A 14,944-nucleotide genomic window follows, 5' to 3' on the forward strand; every position below is an offset into this window, starting at 1 on the left:
TTAGCGCCTCATGCTCGAGTAACTGTCTGCTGAGCTATAGCTCCGGCTCCGGCTGGGGCTCCGGCTCGGGCTTCGGCTTCGGCTCCGGCTCCGGCTCCGGCTCCGGCTCCGGCTCTGGCTCCGCGAGGCTGGGCTGGGGCTGCTGTTGCGGGAGTTGGAGCTGCAGCTCCTACGGGTCCTGCTCCGGCTGCGGCTCCGGCTGGGGCTCTGGCTGGGGCTCCGGCTCCTGCTCCGGCTCCGGCTCCAGCTCTGGCTGCGGCTGCGGCTGCGGCTGCGGCTGCGGCTGCGGCTGTGGCTGCGGCTGCGGGAGTAGCTGTGGCTGGCGGAGCGGCTGCTGCTGTCGCTGTACCAGGAGGAGGCGCTGCTGAGCCCGCTGGAGGAGGACGGGCTGGGCCGGTAATAGGGGATGGGGCGTTTCCGGGCGCTGCAGAGAGCAGAGAGGGGACAGTGAGGGTCAAATCCTCTCCAGCTCACCCCAGAGGGTCACGGGGCTCCTTCCAGCAACCTTTGATTTCCCCCTGCCCTTGAACACAGAATTCCCCAGTTCCTTCCCCCAGGCCGTTCTGTGGACTCCAAGACGACCAGGCCCTCTGTGCTTGGTGCTCATAAGTCTTGCAAAAGCGACCATCCCCTCCCCATCAGAACCTTAATTGGGGGTTGCTGTTCTCCTTTTACTTGGACTGAGTCCTCCTATTTATAGCAAGGAACTAATTTTTTCACGAACCCGTACTGCTTACATTTCCTTTCAAACACATGTATGACCCTTAAAAAAACAAAAGAGGGTGGAGGATCCAGATTTAAAAATAGTGCAGGAGAGGGCTAGAGTGATCGTACAGCAGATGGGACAGTTGCCTTGCGCGTGGCCAGCCTGGCTTCAATCCCCAGAACCCCAGATGTTCCCTCTAGCATGCCAGGAGTAATCCTTAAGCTCAGAGCCAAGGAGTAAGCACTGAGCACAACTGGGTATGACCTTCCGCCCTGCCACCACACATAGTAACATGCAGGAAATAATAGTCCAGTTAAGGAGCAGACAAAGCAAGGTTGATGGCGGCTCAAGAACATGGAGTGGGTTCTGCGTGGCTGAGTAGGGAGCCCAAGCATGTCCTGGAAATGCTCCTCTCTTTATCTCAGCATTCCTCCAGGTGGACCCCCAAGATGCCTTTGCTTAAAGGGGTGGTGGGGGAACCCCTTTCCTATGTTCTGGGGTGTTCTGTAGGGAGTAACACTGTTCTCTGTAGAGAAGCCAAGACCTCACCTCTCCCATCTTACTGTCCAGTTGCACGTGATCTTTCCCCTTCTCCAGCTCATCTCTGGGGAAAGGCATGAGGCAGTGGGCATTCCCGTTCCCCTGTGCATCCCTGGACCAAGCTGCTGAGTCCCCCTGGTCCTGCAGGCCAGGGGAATGAGCTCCCCACTGTTGTCAGGGCTGCACTCAGATCTCTCCCTGCTTTCAAGCTGGGAGCAATCAGACCCCAGTTCCCTCTTCCAGGGCTTTTCTCCCTGGAGACCCTTCCTGGAGAGCACAGGGCTCTCCTCGGCCTATCTTGGCCATTCTTTTCAGACACCAGCAGGCTGGTTGCGGGGGCCAGGGGCCCACAATTAAGCTTACAAAGCATGTTCATGTCTCTTTGCCAGCCTCACCATCCTCCTAGGAGTTATTTGCTCCACTATGGCATGGGGAAAAAACTGAAGCTCTGGCAGGGAAAGGGCCATTCCCAGGTCACCTGCAAAGTGGCAGAGCCACGATTCCACCCCAAAGACCCAGCTCTGCCCTGGAGAAAAACATCATTCCTATCTAAACCATCCTGTTTGCCTTCTTCCGCCCTTGGTGCGGGGTATAATTACAAATGAGTGTTTTAGAATTGGCATCTCAGCATGTGGGTCTGAGGGCGGAGGGCTCTTGAGACAACCCGACGTTTGGGCTTGCTCCAGTCCTAGGCAAAGCCCTGCGCCCCCCTTGCTTTGGCCCCCCACCCAGGCTGGACCTGGTTCTATCTCTGGTTCAGGCATCAGGAATGTCCTGAGGAGGCTCCACCCACCGGCCACAGCCACGCTGAGGCCCACCACCAAGGTGCAGTGGGTGTGGAAGGAGAGCCAGGGCAGGGAGTGAGGGTGTTGGCGGGGGTCTCACCTGGTGATCCTCCGTGCCTCCAGGTGGCTTGGGGAATCTCTCCGACGCTTCCTCATGGGCGAGTAGGACCGTCGTCTCCTTCGCACGCGCTCTCGTTCCCGCAGTTGCGAGTCCTTGTCACTGTACTTGGGGTCCCGCTCCCTGAGAAAGGGCTGGGGTTACTGGGGACCTGGGACGGCCTGGCTCTTTCTGTGAGAGGGTCTGGGACAGGGGTGCTCTCTCCCTCACCTTTCCCCTCCGGAGTGCCTTTCACCACCACCCCCAGTCTCATAGGCGATGGGGTGTGCATGCCACCCACACCCCATACGGCGGAATCCTGCTGGCTGGGCACTTGTGGGAATGAAGTGTGCATCAGCAGGGGTGTTAGCCTGGGGTGAGAATGGGAACGTTATACAGGCCTGGTGTCTAAGAATTGGGGCGGGCGGGGAGGTGGCGGATACTGAATACTGGGACGAGGGGAAGTATGAGGTGTGTGATGAGGCTGGGGGCGTGAGTCCTGGAGGAGCATTTAGAGTGGAGACCTTAGGAAACGAGGATGCCCTTGGGTGCACTGGTGCTCATGAACCAAGGAAGGGAACTATCAGCACTCTGTCATCTCTGTGGTCCCATTCTGGCGGGACCAACAGAGAACAGGGCGGGGCTTGTGCATCGGGGAGGCGGGGCCAGAGACCTAGGGGCGGCGACTGGGGCGGAGTGGGTGGGCCAGTACCTGCTGGGGCTGTACCGCGAGTAGCTGGGGCTGCGGCGGGACCTAGAGCTTCTGCTAGGTGGGCTCCTCTTGCCAGACTTGGAGGAATAGCTGGGAGAACGCGAGTAGGACCTAGAGGACAGGAGACAGCCCCTTACCAGTTGCCCGCTAGGCTCTGCTAGGTTGACCCCACAATCCTTTTATTCACCTGCTGCCCTCAGGGGTTAGAATCAGACCCTCACTGGACAATAGGATCACCTACCTTTGCCGCTATCTTCCTCTTAACCGAATTCTTACTATCCTGGCCACCTCTTAGCTCTATTAACTTGGACCAGTGATTTTACTTTGCAGAGTCTTTGTTTTCTCATCTTTAAGATGGGGATAATTTCAGAATTTATAATAGAGAGTTGCAGATTGACAGTAAATTAGATTAAATTGCATAGCATATGGCGGACAGTCAACACACGAGAAAGGTTAGCTATGATTAGTATGTGCTTACTAAGTGCCAGATATTAAGCCTTTGTGTGCATTACCAATATTCTGGACACATCTGAGGGTTAGGTATCAATTCCACTGAAGAGAGGGAGAAACAGAGAGAGATAATATCATTTGTTCAGGGTCACTTAGCTGGGACTGAGTCCATGTCAGTCTGGCTATAAAGTGCTCTTGACTTCTGTAAGGCTAAAATTTTTTGTATCCAAATTACAAAACTCTATGATACTTTGTTTTGTATCCAAATTACAAAGCCTATGTTACTCTGTCTTTGTCCCTTTCTGCTATAACCTCCCACTTCTGAAGGACTAACATCTTGGATTCTTCACCAATCTCCCAGGAACATCTGACCTTCTTTCTCATCTCCCTGAAGTCAGCCTTTCGAATAATGTTCATCACTTACGCTGATTATGATCAGACAGAGCCAAGAAGAATGACATAGCCAGGTTTGTGTTCCATGGGGGATAGCGCGGTGATGGATTAGCAATGTCTGCTCTAGGCACAGAGAAGGCTCTCAGAGACAGGTTCCTGCTGTGTGGGCTGGCTTTCCAAGCAGAAATGCTGAAATTTGCTCACCTATTCTTTGCGACCAGAGGAGCCTTGCTATGCGTTTCCTCACCTAGATGCTTCTCAGTCCCTTCCTGCTTTCTGAAGTAATCATAATAATGTTTAATGGTACTCTGGGACTCTGTGCGTACGTGCTGGCCAAGATGATGTAAGCAGTGTGGACAAGGAATAACTTGTCCCATCTAGTGGGCTGGGAAAGTATCCAGTTATGGTCCCTAGAGAATTAGCTCTTGCCAACCTGCTCTTTGGCTCTGAGACACGTTATAAGAAAGAGCTGGGAAGTGGTTTGTCTGACCCATACTCAAGGGGAAATTAGTGCTTTAGAACTCTCTTAGACCAAACTAAGCAGCACAGATCAAGAATTTCTGTGGAAATTGTACAAGGTATCTAGCTTAGTTCCCGAATTGCAAGGCAGAATGCAGTTCATACTCTAAGAGTTTGGTAAATTCTCAGTAAATACCTGATGACTTGATAAATGAATGATGCTCCTTTCACTGGACGACCTGGTTATAGCTATATGCTACAGCCAATAGTGGCTCAAGGTATGAATATTTGGGCTTCTGGTTGCATTTTCCCACCTAAGACATACTAGACAATTGTATAGTCTACCTCTGAGCATATCCCTACAAATGTGGATTTATGAACAACCAGGTAACTCAGAAATATAAAATTCTAGGTCTAATCCCACTTCACATTTTAATTTGTTTGAGGCATGACAGTTTCAAATTTCACCCAATACTCTTTGACCTTCTATAGGCTTTTGTGGGGAAGCACAACTGGTTTTATCTCTCTGTTTTATCTGATATTGAGACATTTAGAATGGAACCAAGTCTCAGATGAGAAGATATCATTTGTATTTACTAAATACCTGGCACAGTTACAGATTATAGGGGACCAGGAGAATTGTGATGTGGAATCTGTCCCCACAAGAGTTCCTAGTCTGGTGGGGGAAACAGGAGAAGTAACAAAGACGCCAATGCGAGTGTTTATTTAAAACTACATGTGGGACAACTGAACTGTGAATGCCAAAAGGACATTGATTAATAGTAAAGGTATATTACTATTATATTATATTATACTACTGTATGTATACACTATTATATTGTATTACCAGTATCCAGCACAGCTCCTGACAATAGGAGAAGTAAATTATTGTTGAATGAGTCAATCAAGGAATTACAGGTTTCATGCTTAGTTGGATAATGCTATGATAAAGAAAATAGAAGACACCAGAAGAAACCAAGTTAAAGACCAGTAATTGGTGACAGTGTGTAAGGTTTTAAGGCAGAATTTTACCACAAAATCAAACAATAACATAAATAACACCTGCAAAAAATAAATAAAAAGCAATTACTGGGTGTGTCTCCAAAACAAGCAATCAAAAAAAAAAACCCCAAGAACCACAAACAAAAACATGTTCTCAAATACTTTGAAAGGATGGTGGCAGGCATTCCCATCTTTTCTACCAGTTCCCTTTGTTTCGGCACCATCTGAGTTATATTGCAGAAAGGTAAGAAATAACTGGTCTCCTAAACAAATGCATCAATTCTTGAACTTTATTGGTTAGTATTACAACAATTAATAGGGCCATTTCCGTTTTGGCTTCTGTGCCAGGCAGTTCAGAATCATATTTACAGGCTACCACCATAGCAAATTACATAGAATGGTCGGACATAATGTTCGGAACTAACCTCTTTTGTATTTCTTTTGGTTTTATTCTAATTCTCTTTTCTGTTTATGTCACTTTAATACTTTTCAGCTACCTTGTCTTTTAAAAAAACAAACTTGATCCTAAAGTAACCAATTAAGCAATTAATTTTTGCTCACATGTTGCAAAAACCAAACAGTTGGCAATTAATTCCTAATGGTAGAGGGACATGAACTCTGTGAAGTCATGGGTTGATTATGGAGTCTTCCAATTCCTAAAATCTCCACCTGTGTTTCTGCTACATTATTTTTCCACATGAGAAAATCAAGTGCATGCCAATAATTATTGGGGGGAAAAGCCACACAGTACAAAAGTGAATGCAATCCCCCCTGTATCCAGTGCCCTTAGCAATGTGGTCTGACAGCTCTTTTCACTAAGAGGAAAATCCCTTGCATCGGGGTTAGTTTTGTGAGCTGCTGTAAAAAAGAGAATGGCAGGAAAGATGTCAGGTCTCTTCCAGGCCTAGGCTCGAACAGCTATGCATGACAGTTCTCTTTTTCTTGGAAGCCCTGCCATTGCCATGAGAACATGCCCCAACACACCTGCTGGAGGATTAGAGACCACACAGCAGAGATGAGTCAGATGGGATCGTCCAGACCAGCTATCCCCCAGTCAGACCACAGCTGGTGGCAGACGTACATATTAGCCCCAATGAGGGTAGAAGAACCACTCGGTTGAGCTCAGTCCACACCCGGCTGAGCCCAGCTCACAGCACTGTGAGCTCAGTGAATACTAGTTACTTAAGGATGCTAAGTTTGGAGGTAGTTTTGGCATGGAGCAGGGGATAATGGATACACACATGCTCTTCTTCACACCAAGAGCAAGAATAACAAACACTACTCATGACAATCCAAGTAGAGCTAAGTGCGTTGTAGCTTAGAACACTCTTTGGGGGAATGATTATTATTGCTTTCATCTTGCAGATAGTATCCTGAAGTTCCTGAGAGGGCATTAACTGACATGCCCCTAAAGCTACCAGCTAGGAAGAGGTAGAAAGTTTTTTTTTACCAAACTCAAGTTGGACTTCTCCTTCTGGGGCACAGGACATTTTCAATGACCTCCTGACTAGCTCCCTAGGGAGGAGAAGCGCAAAACTGCACTCACCTTTTTCCAGAGGAGGTGGATCTGCTCCGGGTGTACCTGGGGGAAGCCCTGGGCTTGGGTGGTCCAGAGGAGTGGCTGGAGGAGCGAGTGCTGGCATAGGACGAGCTTCGGGAGCAGCCTCGAAGGGGCGTGCTCGGAGCTGTGGCCTGGACCACGGTGCACTTCTTCACCTCTGTGCATTCCAGACAGGGTGACTGCAACCCTCTGCTGTGAGGTGGTAAAGGAGAAGGTGGGTTAGCAGTGAGATGCCTTCTGCGCTGGGATTTCTCAAGCCAACACCTTTGTCTTTGTGAGGCTGTAAACCACTGCTCCCTGGCCAGTGGGCCTGGGCATGAGGGTGGGAGGAAACATCATGAAAGCACCTGATGAGATATTTATTCCGGTTGAAGTCTTTTCAAGTCATGTGTGTTGTTTGTTTGTTTTCTAAAAAAGCTCCACTGGATTTGTTAAACCTCCTCTCCTAAAACCTAGAATTTCTTTTTTCTTTCTTTCTTTCTTTCTTTCTTCCTTCCTTCCTTCCTTCCTTCCTTCCTTCCTTCCTTCCTTCCTTTCTTTCTTTCTTTCTTTCTTTCTTTCTTTCTTTCTTTCTTTCTTTCTTGAATCACTATGAGATAGTAACAAAGCTTTCATGTTTGAATTTCAGTCACACAATGATCGAACACCCTTCCCTCCACCAGAGCTCATCTTCCACCACCAATGCCCCCAGTATCTCCCCCATCCCAACCCTTCCCCTGCCTCTATGGCAGACAATTTCCCCATACTCTCTATCTCCTTTTGGGCCTTATGGTTTGCAATATAGATACCAAGAGGCTATCACATTTGGTCCTTTATCTACTTTCAGCACACATCTCCCATCCTGAACGATTCCTCCAACCATCATTGACTTAGTGATCCCTTCTCTATTCCAACTGCCTTCCCCCCCAGCTCAGGAGGCACGCTTCCAACTATGGAGCAATATTCTTGGCCCCTTACCACCTATAATTTCTTAAAGAGAGAGAGAGGGGGCATTGGGCTCAGAGGCTCGAGGAAGCAACTGGAAAGAAACACTGAATGTTTCTCTCATTTTTTCTTCTCTCAACTATATTTTATTTGCTATTTTTATTGAAGTCATGTGGTTTATAAAACTACCTGTTTCAGGGATCCAATTTCATGCATCTTCAGAATATGTGTTATCATATTGCAATTATTGCCAAAGTTCTACTTCCTCCTCTATATATCAGTCTTTGAACCCCCCTCCTCCCATTCTATCCCCCCAACCCTCCCTCAAGCTCTGACCTCAGCACTCCCAAGGTTGTTCTGATTGGTTTTGTTTATTCCCTAACTTTGCTTCTCTATATTTCATGTATGAGAAAGACAGATAATGTGCCTTCCTCCTGACTTTGAAATCTATTGTTTATTTTATCTTATTTATTTGTTTTGGCTTTTGGACCATACCCAGCAGTGCTCAGGGCTTATTCCTGACTCTGCACTCAGAGATCACTCTTGGCAGTGCTCAGGGAACCATATGGGGTGCCAGGGTTCAAACCCATGTCTGTCACATGCAAGGCAAAATTGCCTTACCTGCCGTACTAACACTTAGACCCAAAATTACTATTTTAATCATGTATTTTTACTGGTGCCTTCTGATGAGAGCAAGAGATACTAAGTTTCTATTCTGGTGGATTTCTATTTTAAAAAAAAACACAGAATTTCTAAGAGCATTAACATCATAAGAGTATGGATGTGTAAAATCAAGGTGACTTGTAATCCCTTTAGGACTGTAGGGTAGTCCCACTTTTCAGATGGGGGAATTGAGACCCAAAGTGTAGACACTTTTCAAAACCACTGAAAGAACTCAGTCCTGGTTCTGCACTCCTGCTCTGCCAGCAGCAGACTGGGTGCCCTCTGGGTTCTCCAGATATGTTCATTGGGACCAAGGGTCAAGTTCAAACGTAAATTTGGTTTCAAGGCTCATCATGACCTGACACCTTTTTCCCCCTTCTACTTTCAGCTTTTGCTACTTGACTTATCCATCATGGACCACTTGTTCCTCTGGAATATCCTTGTCCTTGTCTTGTCTCCAGGCCTTAGAACACTCCCATCATGTGGAAACTTCTCCCTCTCCTCTACTCTGACAGCTCCTTCTCAAGGTTCGGGCTTCAGTTCAATTTGACCTCACCTTTTTTTTTTTTACTTTTTGGGTCACACCCAGTGATGCTCAGGGGTTATTCCTGGCTCTGAACTCAGGAATTACTCCTGGCAGTGCTTGGGGGACCATATGGGATGCAGGGGATCGAACCCAGGTCGGCCGCATGCAAGGCAAATGCCCTACCCGCTGTGCTATTGCTCCGGCCCCTGACCTCACCCTTTTGGGAAGGCTTTCTTGACACTGTCCTAAGTCTCACAGGTAACGTCCACAGACCCGTTCTGTCCCCAGATCACTACCAAGTTCACTTGTTTCTGTAAAGACTCTTCCTCCCCCAAACACTGGCCTTGGGGTGATGGGACTCTGGACACTATTCCAGAAGCTAGTCTCAAACCTGATGTGTCAATCCTAATTCATCCATAAAATCTCCGGAATGAACATTTTGAGCCTCTTAGTGTCCTAAATGTTATATGAGCATCTCACTCAGACCTCCTTGAACCTTACAAAGCTGGCACTATTATCATCTGTCCTATAGAGAAGACTCAAAGGATTAATCATTTACTTAAGGCCACCCAAAGTCTCAGACCCTGAGCTACCCAGCTCCAAAGTCCACACCCCTACTATCACACTGAACTCCAGAATCAACAGTTCACGTAATGGAGAGTCATATCTCTTGCCCGCCCAGGTCCCCGCTCCTAGCCAACACGATGACATACAGAACCAAGAATTTCAAGATCACTTATATTTCAAAGTAAAAGTCAAGTCTCAATTATTTAGCATGGCTGTCCACTTGGGTCCAATTAAGCAGGCAACTGCAGAGCACATCTCAGGCTCCATTCCAGAGAGAGAACTGTGTTTAAATGCTGGTGCTGGTCCTGAAACTGGGTTTCTTAATGACTTTGAGTCTCAATGTTTACCATCCAAAAAGGGGGGGGGTGATCATAGTAACCTACTCCATAAAGTTTTTATGAAGAGTTAAAGAAAATGAGACATGACCGGCACTTGATTTGGAACTTGGCATATAATAAGTAGTGAGTTAATGGCAGTCAACAGGACTGTTATGATTGCTACAACTCTTATGTATTTCCTGCATATCAGATGATGTGAGTCCTATCTCTCCGAGCTGGGAACTTCACTACCTATTCCTGTTGACATTGACATTTGCTCTGACCCAGATGTCCTGGATTCTCACCAAACTTGGGTGTGAGCGGAGTCCAGGGATGTTCCAGGACAGGCAAACTGGGGCCAGGGCTGACCTGTGAATGCCAAGCTCTTTGGCCAGTACTGGAGGAGGCTCTGTGTTGGGGACAAAAGGAGCGCTGTCCTGGAAGAAGCACTTAAAAGCTCCAAGGCTAAGATTTTGGCTAACCTAGGACAACCAAGCCTTCTGGGTCTGGAAGCTGACTCCAACTTCCTGAAGAAGGAAGACTTAAGTCTGGTAAAGAGCATCCCATTTCCTGGCTTACCTCCTTCTTTTTCTGCATGCAACCCATTCCTTGTGAAATGGGGAAGCTCACAAGAGAGGGCCATGTCTTTTTTGTTTCTGCAGCAACAAGTTGAGGCTGGGCAGGTAGGAAGGGCCTGAGAACAGGCTGAGAGATTGGTAACTGAGTTAACACCACAAAGTAAGTGATCAGCGAATTTTCATAGCTGTCATTGTGATAGGAACTCAGTGATGAAGCATTTTGCTCTGATTTTCTTGAGTAAGGGCATGCTGAAGAATTATAACTGGCTCATAAGTCACTGCATGGAAGGGTTTTCTGTAGGAAAACCACGTGAATACAGATAGCAAGTGGTAAGATGGGCAACCAAGTAAAGTCTTGTTGACTCATCTTTATCTGTATGTGTATGAGATTATAGAGATATTGTGATGCTTCTGTACTTCTTGACCCATGGGCAGCATGGCTAGGAACTTGGAAAACATGCCTAGAATCGACTTCTATGTGCATTTATCTCAGCAAATGTATCTAGCCTCCAGATCCATGGTTCCGTTTTTATGGATTTTAGCAAAGGAGAATGTACCTACAATAAAAAACTGAGATACCAATGCTGGAGCAACAATACAGCGGGTAGGCATTTGCCTTGCACATGATTGAACTGGTTTTGATTCTTGGCACCCCATATGGTCCCCTGAACCCACTACGAGTGATTTCTAAGTGCAGAGCCAGAAGTAAGCTCCAAGTACTGCTGATTGTGCCCCTCCCCCCAAAAAACAAAACTTTAATAAAGACAGAGATACCAAGTTATGAATTTTGGTGACTTGGAGATGGAGGAGTCCTGGAACCAGTCCTTAGTAAATACCAAGGGGTCTCTGGGAGTTAAATTTTGGAGGAGTCAAAAGTTTCATGTGGAGGGGCCAGAGGGGCTGGAGTGATAGCACAGCGGGGAGGACATTTTCATTGCACATGGCCGACCTGGGTTCGATAGCCGGCATTCCATATGGTCTCCTGAGAACCACCAGCAGTGATTCCTGAGTGCAGAGCCAGGAGTGGCCCCTGAGCATTTCCGGGTATGACCCAAAAAGCAAAAAAATAAAAATAAATAAAGCAAAAGTTTTCGTGTGGATTTTTTTACTGCTTTCTGTTGCTAAACTTTATTACATCATCGATTAAGTTTATTAAAAATTGTTTTTAAATTGTATTTGAGACACCATAATTATCATATTGTAAATGGCATGAATTTATGCATACAATGTTCCAACCCCACACTCTCCACCTGCATCTGCTTCCCTCCATCATTGTCTCAGTGTTATCCCCCACCTGTACTCCCCCCCCCATCTCCCACGATGATAAACTCAGTTCTACATGGATTTTGATTATACCAGAGTCAGATCCCCTAACACCTGCACTATTCAAGAATCAATAGTATATATATTTTTATATGTGTATATACATCTATATTTGGGCTGGAGCGATAGCACAGCGGGTAGGGCGCTTGCCTTTGCACGCAGCCAACATGGCTGACGCGAGTTCGATTCCTCCACCCCTCTCGGAGAGCCCAGCAAGCTACTGAGATTATCTCGCCCACATTGCAAAGCCTGGCAAGCTCCCCGTGACGTATTTGATATGTCAAACACAGTAACAAGTCGCACAATGTTACTGGGCCCACTCGAGCAAATCGATGAACAATGGGAGGACAGTGACAGTGATATCTATATTTAAATTATAAACTTATAAAAAAAAGTGTTGTATTTGGTTCATGGAAAACCTGAACAGAAACAAATTCTTCACATACGTGTGGCTCTCCTGTGAACTGACTCTTCAGCAGAGGGGGCATTTGATACTATCTTGGAGCTGATACTCATGCATTGCTATCACCCACACCATAGTGTACAGAAGGGCACACACTTGTGAACCCAACCATTATAGCCATATGGAATAGTTTCACAGATCTGCTCTTGACCTGTTCATTTTTCTAACCTGTTCATCATTTTTTTTCTTTTTGGGTCACACCCTGTGTTGCAAAGGGGTTACTCCTGGCTCTGCACTCAGGAGTTACTCCTGGCAGTGCTCAGGAACCATATGGGATGTTGGGAATCAAACCCAGGTTGGCTGCGTGCAAGGCAAATGCCCTACCCTCTGTGCTATTGCTCCAGCTCCTAACCTGTTCATCTTGACCTCTTCTGCTCCCTAACCCTGGACAACCATTGAGCTCTCCACTGTCTCCAGTTTAGCCTTTTCTAGAACGTGCCATAGAGTTAGAGCCATTCAGGAAGGGAGCCACTTTCACACAGAAATGTGCATTTAAGGTGACTTTATGTCTTTTCACGACTTGACACCTCATTTCATTGGAGCTCTGAGTAATATTTCCTTGTCGAGATGTACCAGTTCATTGATCCATTCACCTCTGGGAGGGTACCACGGTAGCTTTCAAGTTTTGACCATTATGTATCAAGGTGCTATAAGCAACTCAGTGCAGTTTTGGCTTTTGTGTGGGTCTAAATTTTCAGTGCATTTGGGACAATGGTATATGTTTAAAGGACAGTGATTTAAGATGCGGGTCCCAGGGCTGAGATCTCCAAGCCTACTCGGATCGGGGCTGAGCATCCTCCACCCAGATCCTCCAAATTCCAGTAGGCAGGGGTCACACCCACCAACTGGTCCCCTGGCGCCGTGTAATCCCATCAACGGCCAAGACTTAGAGACTTAGAGACTATAAAACCCAACTCCCGGACATCTTATAATGACATTTTATTATCTCATTCCTACTTTGGACAAACTGGCAGGCTACCGAATGTAACCTGCCCACACGGCAGAGTCTGGCAAACTCCCCGTGGCGTACCCAATATGCCAAATACCAGTAACAATGATGGGTCTCATTCTCCTAACCCTGAAAGAGCCTTGAATATGGCACTTTTTAAAAAATCTCAGGGCTAGGACAAAGGAGACTTATTGGGGCCTGCTCGAGGCAATCGACGAATAACAGGATGGTCGTGATTTAAGATGATTTAAGATGATCTGAAAGGGTCATTTTTCTCCTGAGATTATGGGTTTCATAAAGGATTAAAGGACATCTGTTTTTGCCAGTTCCAGCTCTACCCTTTCTCATGATATCGGCACCTAGGCTTTCCTGGTTCTCTTCCTGTCAGAGAACCAAGCCACCCCATGGATGTCTTGACACAACATTCCCCAGGTCAGAATGATTGATCCAAGTAATTCAAGCGAAACCAAGCAAAGTGATTAAGCACCAGCATTGATACTTAACTGAAATTTTGGGGAAAGAGGTATTTTCACTGAGTGACTAAACCATTAGGAAATTTACCACTGTTCTGGGAGGGTCTGATTGATAACTAAGCAACAGAGAGGAAAGCAGAGCTAAGATACAACTGGAAAGGCAGACTCCCAGTGATACGTATTTAGAACCCCTGGATTCAGCTGTACCTGAAGCTGCTCGTCCTTGGACTTGTAGAGTGTTCAAGGGTCAGAGAGACAGCTCACTGGACTGAGTGCATACTCTGCATGCAGGATGCCTGGGCTTGAGCCCCAGACAGCATGGTCCCCCAAGAACTGCCATGAGTGGCTCCCTGAGCATGGCTAGGTGTGGTCCCCAAAGAAAGAAAATAATCATGCATTTTCCTCTCTCAGGAAGGAAAGACTCCCGGATCAGGGTCATGTGGGGTTTGAGCGAGAGACCGAGACTGAGGCTGACATGGGTTCCCAAGCAGAGGTACTCACCTTGACTCTCTGCCCTTGCTGGTGGGGGAGAGATTCTCCAAAGTGGCCCCCTTGTTCTGGGGTGAGGAGGTGGTGAAGGAGTTCCCCGAATCCGAGGTGTTGCCACTGTGAAGCTCCCGGCTCTTGCTCAGGCCCTCAGCGGGGCTCCCCTTGTCCTGTCCCAGGGATCTGGCAGAGCTGGTCTGCGTGGAGGGCGGCGAGGAGGTGTCATTGCCAGAATCATACTCCTGGGAGCGTCCTCGAGACGTGGCAAGTGGGCTGGCTGTTTTGGTAAAGAAGTCAGCAGCAGACCCCGACCCAGTGATCTGAAAGCAAAAACACCCATCGGATACTGCTGATTGCTGGGCCTAGGGGCTGTGTCTAAATAACCAAGAAATGTTTACCATCATGATGCACTGTAATGAAAGGAAAGAGAGAGAGAGAGAGAGAGAGAGAGAGAGAGAGAGAGAGAGAAAGAAACGCCAAAAAAAAGCCAAAAAAAAAAAAGAAAAGCACAAATTCCTGAAAAAGTACCACAGAAAGAAGATTTGTTTTTTTTTTTTGTTGCTGTTATTTTTTTTTTACCCCCTGCTAATATAACTTGGAAATTTTAGGTATCATGCAGAGAAAAAAAGCATGCGATCCAGATTCAACAAAAGAAAAAAAGGAAATGATACAAAATTTTAACTCTAATGAATTAACTCAAACAAAAGAGACAACTTAAGAGAAAGGGGAAGGGGCGTGTCAACACCCTGAACCTAAAAAAAATAATAATAATTCAAATGAAGGGAGGGAAAGAAATGGGGGCTACGGGCCTAAAAAATAGACCTTGAAACTTAAAAAGCAAACAAAGTAAAAAAGAAAAAAAAGGAGATAAAGCCAAACTTTGAAATGTCAACCAAATTTATAATGAATTTGACTTTTTTTTTTATTTAAGAAAACGTCTGCAGAGAAGCCTACATAAATAGAATGCGGG

General features: G+C 46.7%; 1 protein-coding gene across 1 annotated transcript in view; it reads right to left on the minus strand.

Moving 5' to 3' along the window:
* Positions 1-14,944, minus strand: part of SRRM4 (serine/arginine repetitive matrix 4) — a 163,872-nt gene continuing 148,928 nt past the window's right edge. Inside the window, exons 9-14 of the mRNA XM_056131027.1 lie at positions 13,990-14,294; positions 6,691-6,894; positions 2,841-2,951; positions 2,132-2,272; positions 240-424; positions 1-143 (exon numbers count right to left, since the gene is read on the minus strand). Of these exons, the coding sequence (XP_055987002.1) occupies positions 1-143; positions 240-424; positions 2,132-2,272; positions 2,841-2,951; positions 6,691-6,894; positions 13,990-14,294 (1,089 nt within the window). The remainder of the gene's footprint in view (positions 144-239; positions 425-2,131; positions 2,273-2,840; positions 2,952-6,690; positions 6,895-13,989; positions 14,295-14,944) is intronic.

The sequence above is a fragment of the Sorex fumeus genome, unplaced genomic scaffold (assembly GCF_029834395.1).
Source record: "Sorex fumeus unplaced genomic scaffold, SorFum_2.1 ptg000083l, whole genome shotgun sequence".
In the NCBI taxonomy this organism is placed as follows: Eukaryota; Metazoa; Chordata; class Mammalia; order Eulipotyphla; family Soricidae; genus Sorex; species Sorex fumeus.